The sequence below is a fragment of the Lathyrus oleraceus genome, chromosome 7 (assembly GCF_024323335.1).
Source record: "Lathyrus oleraceus cultivar Zhongwan6 chromosome 7, CAAS_Psat_ZW6_1.0, whole genome shotgun sequence".
In the NCBI taxonomy this organism is placed as follows: domain Eukaryota; kingdom Viridiplantae; phylum Streptophyta; class Magnoliopsida; order Fabales; family Fabaceae; genus Lathyrus; species Lathyrus oleraceus.
In genome coordinates, this window is record NC_066585.1 from 45510255 (window position 1) to 45519831 (window position 9577).

The 9577-nt window shown below is 36.7% G+C and overlaps 4 protein-coding genes across 5 annotated transcripts; 2 read left to right on the top strand and 2 right to left on the bottom strand.

Annotated features, from left to right (window-relative positions):
* Nucleotides 1–2196: 2196 nt before the first annotated feature.
* LOC127108235 (uncharacterized) lies at nt 2197–2583 on the bottom strand. The gene has a single exon (XM_051045668.1). The coding sequence runs from the start codon at nt 2581–2583 to the stop codon at nt 2197–2199; it is 387 nt and encodes a 128-aa protein (XP_050901625.1).
* A 1544-nt stretch (nt 2584–4127) lies between these two features.
* LOC127108236 (probable WRKY transcription factor 41) lies at nt 4128–5846 on the top strand. The gene is made up of 3 exons (XM_051045669.1): nt 4128–4612; nt 4701–4829; nt 4949–5846. Exons 1-3 carry the CDS (start codon nt 4287–4289, stop codon nt 5580–5582), a joined length of 1089 nt encoding a protein of 362 aa, XP_050901626.1. The 5' UTR covers nt 4128–4286; the 3' UTR covers nt 5583–5846.
* On the bottom strand, nt 5835–7176 carry LOC127108238 (uncharacterized). Of its 2 annotated transcripts, XM_051045671.1 has the most exons (4): nt 6694–7176; nt 6558–6575; nt 6158–6348; nt 5835–6011 (listed from the first exon to the last, which is right to left on the bottom strand). In XM_051045671.1, exons 1-3 carry the CDS (start codon nt 7031–7033, stop codon nt 6170–6172), a joined length of 537 nt encoding a protein of 178 aa, XP_050901628.1. In that variant the 5' UTR covers nt 7034–7176; the 3' UTR covers nt 5835–6011; nt 6158–6169. The 2 variants fall into 2 exon arrangements, with proteins under 2 accessions (XP_050901628.1, XP_050901627.1); XM_051045670.1 differs by lacking the exon at nt 5835–6011 and having other exon boundaries at nt 6013–6348.
* Nucleotides 7177–7835: 659 nt separating this feature from the next.
* LOC127101937 (uncharacterized) lies at nt 7836–8369 on the top strand. Its single transcript, XM_051039362.1, has one exon. The coding sequence runs from the start codon at nt 7836–7838 to the stop codon at nt 8367–8369; it is 534 nt and encodes a 177-aa protein (XP_050895319.1).
* Nucleotides 8370–9577: the final 1208 nt, after the last annotated feature.

Below are 9577 nucleotides of genomic sequence, written 5' to 3' on the forward strand. Positions count from 1 at the left end.
GACTAAACCAAGCTCGTGGTGCTTGTTTTAATCCATACAAAGCTTTATGTAATTTGTAAACAAGATGCCCACTGCCCTTTTTTTCATATCCTCTTGGTTGTTCCACATAAAGATCTTCACTCAGCTCACCATGGAGGAAAGCCAACTTGACATCCAGTTGAAAAATCTGCCAATTCTTATATGTCGCTAGAGCAACAATCATTCTCACTGTATCCATCCTTGCCACTGGTGCATAAACTTTTGTGTAGTCCAGTCCATGCTTTTGAGAATACCCTTTAGCAACCAAATGAGCCTTGTACTTGTCAATTTTTCCATGTTCATTGTATTTGGTTTTGTAAACCCATTTTACTCCAATTATTTTGGCCCCAACAGGTGGTTCAATGAGTGTCCATGTAAGATTCTTTTCAATGGATTGGATTTCATTATCCATGGCCAATTTCCAATTTTTACTCTTCACGGCTTCCTCAAAATTTAATGGATCAATTGACACCATTAAAGACAAGTGGGATTCATCTCGAACAAACCTTCGCCACTAACATAATCGTCCATCCATGCAGGAGGTCGCCTCACTCTCTCTTCACCATCAATATAACCATCCCCCATTTCTCCAACTCCCTCGTCACGGGTTTCACCAATCTCCCTGTCAATATTTTCTTCATTCTCATTTTCACTTGCCATTTCTCCCCATTCTAAATCTAGTACTGTTTATTTTTCACTTCAATCCCATTTCTTTTCCTCCTCAAAGATAACATCTCTACTCACGACAACCTTAGAAACCGGATCAAATAACTTATATCCTTTTGATTCTTCACTAACTCCTAACAAAACACATGTAATACTTCTATTGTCAAGTTTAGTCCTCCTTGATTTTGGAACATGAGCGTATGCTATGCACCCAAATACCCTAAAGTGATCAACTGAGGGTTTTACTCCACTTCAAGCCTCCTCTGGTGTTACATCCTTGACTGCAAAAGTAGGACACCTATTTAGAACATATACAATCCAATTCACAGCCTCCGGGCAGAAGGTTTTTGGAATGTTTTTATCAGATAGCATGGAATGAACCATGTTCATAACAATTCTATTTTTCCTCTCTGTGACGCCGTTCTGTTGCGGAGTATAAGCAATGGTTAATTGCTTCTTAATTCCACTTTGTTTGCAAAAAACATTGAACTCATTTGAATTAAATTCACCTCCTCAATTAGTTCGTAGACACTTAATAGACATCTCAACTTCCTTTTCAACCATGATTTTAAAGCATTTGAAAGAATTTAAAGCCTCAGACTTTTCTACCAGAAAATACACCCATGATTTTCTACTATAATCATCAATGAATAATATGATGCACCATTTTTTGTTGTTAGATATGGAACTGATAGGACCACAAATGTCTGAATGAATGAGTTCTAACTTCTGTGTTGCTCTCCAATTACTCTTCCTTGGAATAGAGTCACGATGTTGCTTTCTGTTGATGCAATCAACGCATGTCACATTGGAGATGGAGAGTTGAGGAAGTCCACGAACCATGTTCTTGTACAACAAAGTTTTCAAGCCTTTGTAACTTAGATGTCCATATCTTTGGTGCCAGAGATGCGACAATTCTTGAGCTTTACTGTGAAAGCACTGATCAGATTGTGCTTGTGAAGAGGATTGAGTTTGGGGCATCAAGATAAACATTCTATTGGCACTCATGTTGGTTTGAATAATCAAACCCTTCTCTGGATGAAATATCTTGCAACTTCCTCCCTTGATCAAAATTGCCAACTCCTTTTCTTGCAATTGCCCTATACTTAAGAGATTATTTTTCAAATCTGGAATATAGTATACTTCAGTAACAACAAGATTCATTCCACTTAGAAGCAATTTCACACTTCCTTTTCCTATCACATCCATCTTAGTGTTGTTTCCCAATTTTACAAAATGTCGGAATTTTTCATCAAGTTCGTTGAACATAGTTCGATCACCGCACATATGATTAGAACATCCTGAATCAAGGAACCATGCATCTTGTCTTTTAGCTTCACACAGATCCACATAAGACATCAAAAACATTTCCGCTTCTTCATCAAATTCTGCATAATTAGCTTCATTGTTGCGAGGGCATTCATAACGAAAATGTCCAAGTCGATGACATTGGTAACACTCTATGGTTGTCTTGTTAAAATTTGTTCGACCTCTACCTCTTCCCCTTCCTCTCTAACCAACTTGACCACGACCTCTTCCTGCTTCATATGTAACTTTCAAGGCTTGTTCTTTGCCAATGTGTCTTTGGAACTTCTGCTCATGCACTATTAATGAGCTTTGTAACTCATCGATAGAAAGATCATCGATGTCCTTTGACTCTTCAATATAACAAACAATATAGTTAAACTTCTCAATTAAAGAGCGTAAAATCTTTTCAACCACTTTAACGTCTGACATATCCTCCTTGTATATTCGCATTTTATTGGCCACTGTCATGACCCTAGAGAAGTATTCTATTACACCTTCACTAGATCTCATCTCAAGAGTTTCAAATTCTCTGCAGAGAGCTTGAAGATGAGACCTTTTGACCCTTGCATTTCCTTCAAACTTTTTCTTCATAGCATCCCATATATCTTTAGAAGTATCCTTCTTAAGGATGATGTCGAGCACAGTTCGATCAATCGCCTGAAAGAGATAGTTTTTTGTTTTGAGATCCTTCAACTTCATCTCATCGTTCTTCTTTCGTTGTGCTTCTGTCAGTACCACCCACTTGCTGACTCAACATAGCCAAGCTCGATTAGTTCCCAATATTCCTTTGATCTGAGGAAATTATCCATGAGCATACTCCAATGATCATAATGACCATCAAAGCGCGGGATCGCGGGTTGCAGAAAGCTCCCTTTTGTAGACATTTTTCTTTTACTGCTACAAGAATATCAAAGGCTGCTACTTTGATAGATCAGGCCCAGTGGGGGCTCTGATACCAAATTGTTGAGAACTTTTATAGATATTGAAACTAAAAGAAAGAACTGAACAATTGGACTGAATGACTCAGTTTTATTAACGACAGCATTGGCTTAAATAGCCATTGAATACACGATTGAAAAAGATAACTGGAAGCAATTAACTATGCTAAAATAAAGGTTGATAATGCTAAGTCATTTCTAAAATTAAGGGAAAACTGAATACAAGTAAAGAATAAGTTTGTCCTGTAAAATAAGACTTTTATTCTAACTAAAAATTATGCATTAACTCTTTCGGTTCGCATTTGTAACCCTGCCACCAAAGAAAGTACAAGATATTGACCCAACCTAACAAAACCATCATTCATAAGAAACTAAGTATTATCTTCACATAATAATTGTAAAAAAAAAAGGTATTTGTAATATTTTTCAATAAATTTGTACTTGTATTATATTTATTAAAATTTTAATATAAATATTTTTCAAAAATAAATATTATATTTTAAAAAGTGATTTAATAGATTAATAGTCAAAATTTCACCTCTTAAAATCAAATAAATGAAATGTTGCAAATTTAAATTCATCCGCAATAATATATTTAAATTATTCTTAAAAATGCATTTTGATAATTTTTAGTTTATTTAATTAAAATTAAAATAATAATTCTTAATCAAATTAGTGGAGAGCCAAATGAAGTGGAAAAAATGGACAACAGAGTGTATATTTTTTCCTCCAAGTATTTCAGAGTATAGAGTACTCTGGTACATTACTGTATCCCTTCCCTTCTACGTACATTTTATGTGGATTTCAGTGATGAAGAACTGAGACATATGATGAACAGAGAAAATACGAGTAGATGGCAGCAACCATAGGTCACGTAAGCAGTCCTGTGTAAGTAATACTAATAATCATAGAGAGGGACTAAATTGTCCACGCGTAATGAAATTTGAATATTCTCTATATAGCCCCTTTTTTGTGTAAAAATCTTGTCTTAATAATCTTTAATAAAATCATGACTTGTAAGAACATGGCCCTATCATTAACCAATAATAGCTTCTCAAACTGAGGTAGACTTGGTCAGTATTCTATTGGTCACTCATCACTGACCACATTTTAGTCTCTTAGCTGAAAAACTCGGTTTCTCAGTCAAACTTTGACTTCAACTCTTCAAAGGGTGCTCACTTTAAATACAACAATTTCATTTCTTTCATTCGGCAGAGTAAAATTAAACACCATTTCTCAAATTTCAGATATAGTATGCTTCACCATTCAAACAATTTCCTAAATTTCATCAGTTTCCAACTCTTCTTCTGAGTAAGAAACTCAACTTTCTGGTAGAAGTGATATAAACAATACAAAATGGAGAATGAATGTAACTGGGAGCAAAACACACTCATCAATGAACTAATTCAGGGGATGGATGTGGCGAAGAGATTGAAGGAAGAGTTGAGAACACCGTATTCCCTCGACACAAGGGATTTGCAGGTGCAGATGATACTATCTTCTTACGAAAAGGCTCTGCAAATTCTACGATATAATGAATCAGCTTCTAAGTCGCAGACTGTGACTCCAGTCATAACTTCTTTACCTCAGTCCCCGGTGTCGACCAATGGGAGTCCGCTGAGCGAAGACTTTGATGCGACCTTTCAAGATCGCAAAGAAGTTAAAAACAAATCGAAGAAAAGGTGAATTTATTAGACACACTTGGTAGCAGTTTTATACAATAGAAACCAACTATGTTTCCTAACAATTTGTTTTTCAAATTGGTTTCAGAAAGGTTGTGCCCAAATGTATTGATCAGATAAGAGTGAGCTGTGAAAGTGGCTTTGAAGGACCACATGAAGATGGCTTCAACTGGAGAAAATATGGTCAGAAAGACATCCTTAGTGCCAAACATCCAAGGTGAGAATAATTCACATTACTATGCTAAAGAAAAAATCATAAGAACTCTTAAATGTGTATATATAAATTGCATTTACCCGTGTCAGCATCTCATTGGAAACTCATTATGATGTTTGCAGAAGCTACTATCGGTGCACCTTCCGCAACACACAGAACTGCTGGGCGACGAAGCAAGTGCAGAGATCAGACGAAGATCCGACAATATTTGACATAACTTACAGAGGAAAACATACTTGTTCTCAGGGAAACAATGCCATTGTGCCATACAAGCCACAAGACATTAAAAAACAAGAGAAACCACACAGTCAAATTAATGATATCCACCATGCACAACAATCACAAGAACGCTTTACAAACTTCAGCAACACCTTGACTGTAAAAACCGATAACCTGGGAAACGAAGAAATGGCACGTCCTTTCACCTTCCCTTCCACTTCATTTGGATACACAACGCAAGAAAACCACAGCTGGGTTCCTTCAACCTTAGAGAACGATTCTTTCTTGAGCAGCCTGTTCCAAACACACTTGTTATCTCCAGCAACACCAGAATCAAACTATTTCTCATCTCCAACTTTCCACATGAACGATTTTGATGGGTTCTATAACATGCCTCATTCAGAATCTGACATTCCAGATATGATTTCCACCAACACGTCAGTCACAAATTCTCCAATTCCCAATTTTCATTTTCCACTTGATCCAGTGGAAATTGATCCCAATTTCCCTTTCAATACTTCAGGATTTTTCTCCTAATTGTACTTGAGAATCGAATACCACGAGTACAAACAACATCAACCAGAAGTATTTTTCACCAAGACAACTTATGTTTGGATTGTAAGAGCATCAGATAACATCATACTGTCCTATAGTGTAAATGGTTATATTATGAGTATAAAGTCATCCTAAAATAGGACAACTTCAGAAAAAAGAGGAATTGTAGAATAAAGATTCGGCACGGTAGCTAGGACTTTATGAGCATCCTTATAGTTAATATTGGAATTACAATTTCAGCATTTAGCAGTTTTTATTTTCAAATTAGTTACTCCGAATTTACATTGGTACAATCTATACACCTCGCATCTTTAGTACAAGAGCATCACAATCATTACAAAATAATGAGAGCCATTACCTAAAGTGAGTTAAATCACTTTTCATACAGCATCAAAGAGAACTGACTGAAGACTGCACAACAAAATTCGATATTTGGTTCCAATTAATGATAAATCATACTAGTACAAAATACAAAATTTATATACAAAATACCCAGAGGATGGAATAAATAGTTATAAAACGAGCAATTATAAGAATAATGATTCCAAATATCAGACCTTCATCTTAGGTTACTTCTCCTCATTCAATCCTGGGTCGGGAGTGGGCATGTTTTCCTCCGAATTTCCAGCTTTTCTGATGCCATCTCTCAAACCCAACACAATGAACAAGTTAGTGAGAGTGAGAAGGGACTCAGCTCCACCATGTAACCAATCCACATTGGACAAAGAAGTTCCATAATGTACCTTAGCTGTGAAACCCCAAAACTAAACATAAGTAACAAATCATTTCAAATTTGGCTCATACATAACCCAATGTTTTAAAAACCGAATCAGTTGAATCATGAATCATGAATAAGCACAATCTAATGTCTAAGTTATTTGAACTATTTTCAGTTCGATTTTTAAAACAACGGTCATGCATATATCAATTGAATTTCAGCAAATGAACTTGACTCACCATAAATTCCAGCTGGAACTGCTCAAATTGTTCAATAAAAGCAATGTTTAAAACAAATCAAATAAGCAAAATTAGTATACAGATACTTCAATAAAAGCAATTAGTAAGAAATTTTAAGCATTAGAGAAAAACTAACTTGTAGCACCAACAAACGCAAGCAGAAAGTAGAAACCGAAGAGTGTGAGGTTAGGGGAAGTTTTGGATTTGGTAAGAAAGTACAAGAAACCAATGTAAGGGAACAAAGAAAACGCGAATAGTTGAGAAGCGATACTCTGTGAATCAATGGAAGGTGCCCATGGATCAACGCCCAGTGGCAACACAGAGACGGTTACCGATCTCTTTCTGTAACTTTTTGATTCAATGCTTGTTCGGACGCTGCTTAATTGATAATCACGTTGGGAAAAGCGCGTTGAAGAGATGATAAATTTGGGGGGTTTACAGAGGGATAAAACGGGTAAGTTTATAGCAGAAGCCATTCTGCAAATAAGAAGTTTATTTGTTGCATTGTTCTTATCTCTTGTATTGATTGCAAAACAGGAACCGCTCGATTTATCAATTTTTTTTTGTACAATGAGCGGGGCTGGGCTTGGCCAAACAAGATTAGAAAATTTATCCTGCCACCCCAAATTTAACTTCGCACCTTCCGGATGGTATGCAATTACATTATTAGTTTTGTTGCATTATTAGTTTTGTTGTTAGGTAGACATGGATTTTGTTTTAATCTACTATTTTATTAGTTTGTTTGAATAAGATCTATTCTTTAGGAGAAGTAGGATTTGTTAGTTGTGTTACTACTCGGTAGGTAGGTAAAGAGTAGAGTTTGTCATTCCCTTTTGCTTGTAAAATAGCTATATATTAGCCATTGGTTAATCGAATAAAAACACATCCCTTCACTTACTTTTTGAAGCTTTGTTTAAATCTGATTTTCAACATTTGGTATCAGAGCTTTTAAAAGGGGTTGACTAAATAGGAGTGTGAGAGTGAGTGAAGCATGGCAACCTTTGAGAAATTTGTTACTCCAAGATTTGATGGTCATTACGATCATTGGTCGATGTTGATGGAGAATTTCTTGAGGAGCAAAGAGATGTGGAACCTTGTGGATGAAGGTGTTCCAGCACCAGCAATCGGGAATTCTTCGGCAAGTGAGGCCTAGAGGAAAAGTGTCGAAGAAACAAAACTCAAAGATCTGAAAGTTAAGAACTATCTCTTTCAAGCAATTGACAAAGAGATCATGGAAACCATTCTTGAGAAAAAACATCAAAGGCGATATGGGATTCGATGAAACAAAAGTACCAGGGATCCACCAAAGTAAAGAGAGCGCAGCTCCAGGCATTGAGGAAGGAGTTTGAAATGCTAGTTATGAAAGAAGGAGAAAAGATCGATAGCTTCATTTCACGAACCCTCATGGTGGTAAATAAAATGAAAGTGAATGGAGAAGATATGAAGCAAAGCACAGTGGTGGGTAAGATTTTGAGATCTTTGACTCTCAAATTCAATTATGTTGTATGTTCAATTGAGGAGTCAAATGACATAGATGATATGATTGTTAATGAGCTTCATGGAAGTTTACTTGTTCAAGAGCAAAGAATGCAGGGGAGTCAGGGGGAAGAGCAAGCACTAAGAATTTCTTATGACGACAAGCCACGACGGGGTAGAGGCTCATTTCGAGGGGGTCGAGGTAGAGGAAGAGGGAGGTCATCTATGAATAAAGCCACTGTACAATTCTTCAAATGTCATCAGTTGGGACATTTTCAATATGAGTGTCCTGATTGGGAGAAAAATGCTAACTACGCCGAACATGTAGAAGAATGAGAAGAGGTTCGGCTAATGTCGTATGTCTGATGTTGACGCTGATCAAACCAAAATAGAAGAAGCTTGGTTTCTTAACTCTGGGTGTGTAGCACCTCAAATTTGCACCTATCATTGTACATGCATTTTCATATTAGGTCATAGCATATCATGGTCCATTGCATAGCATTGCATTGCCTCTTTTGCCTCAAGTGCAAGCCAATCAAGAAATTAGGTCAAACTGATCAGGAGATCAGTCAACCAAGCAAGCAAGCACAATTCTCAAGGAGCCAAGGCCTAGGGGTTTGTCCAACAAGTTCACATGACTTGGAGGTCTATTTGAAGTGTTCATGTCAAGGGTTGAAGGCTCAGAGGTCATCAGTTCATACACAGACAGTCAAAAAACCCTAGAAAGTCAACAGTCAGTCAAAGCAGTGGATGGTGGCCATTCTTGTGGAATTTGGGCACCATGATCAATAATCAAGAGTTCATACAACTTGGGACATCATTTGAAGTCAAGTTCTCAAGGAATTAGGGTTTGGAGGTCACCAGTTCATGCACAGTCAGCTAGAAACCCTAAAAGTCAACTGTTGGTCAACTGTCCATTTAATCAGTGATTTGATGATTGGATTTGGTTTGTGAGAGTTTATTCATGTCCCAATAGGCCTCATGTATCATGTCAAACACCATCATGGAAGAATTCGAAGCCAAATCAGAAGTTTCCAAAAATGGAAACTGGACCTGTAACTGAAACTTACCAAAAATGGAAAGTCTTGATCCTCAAAATTACATCATGATACAAGCTTCAAATGAATTTTTGCCCAACATGAAAGTTGAAGATCTTGTTCTCCCATTTCCAAAAAGTCCAAGAACTCTCAATTCCCATGTGTGGTTGGCAAGTTATGATCGAATCGATTTCAGACAATCTTGAACTTCAAAGGGCCATATCTCTCAAACCGTTTGGCCAATTTTGGTGGGGTTTTTTCCTACGAGTCACATTTGATCCCCTCTTTCCAAAAATATAAATTTCATGAGCCAAAACTTCACCAATCAAAATGGCATTTTTTGACCTATCTCATTTAAATGCAAGTTTGACCAATGTTTGACTTTTTGAAATAAACATTTTTCTAACATTTGGCCAATTGGAACAGCTCGGAAAAGTCATTTAAAACATGTTTGCAAGCTCAATTATGCAGTACATGAAGCCATTCTTTAACTTGCTTGAAATTTGG

Bases quoted from the DNA above. Each gene is read 5' to 3' on its own strand.
- LOC127101937 (XM_051039362.1), top strand. From the start codon at position 7,836: ATGAAACAAAAGTACCAGGGATCCACCAAAGTAAAGAGAGCGCAGCTC.
- LOC127108236 (XM_051045669.1), top strand. From the start codon at position 4,287: ATGGAGAATGAATGTAACTGGGAGCAAAACACACTCATCAATGAACTA. The intron at 4,613-4,700 runs GTGAATTTATTA...AATTGGTTTCAG, and splicing joins AAAAACAAATCGAAGAAAAG to AAAGGTTGTGCCCAAATGTA. The intron at 4,830-4,948 runs GTGAGAATAATT...TGATGTTTGCAG, and splicing joins CTTAGTGCCAAACATCCAAG to AAGCTACTATCGGTGCACCT.
- LOC127108238 (XM_051045671.1), bottom strand. From the start codon at position 7,033: ATGGCTTCTGCTATAAACTTACCCGTTTTATCCCTCTGTAAACCCCCC.
- LOC127108235 (XM_051045668.1), bottom strand. From the start codon at position 2,583: ATGAAGAAAAAGTTTGAAGGAAATGCAAGGGTCAAAAGGTCTCATCTT.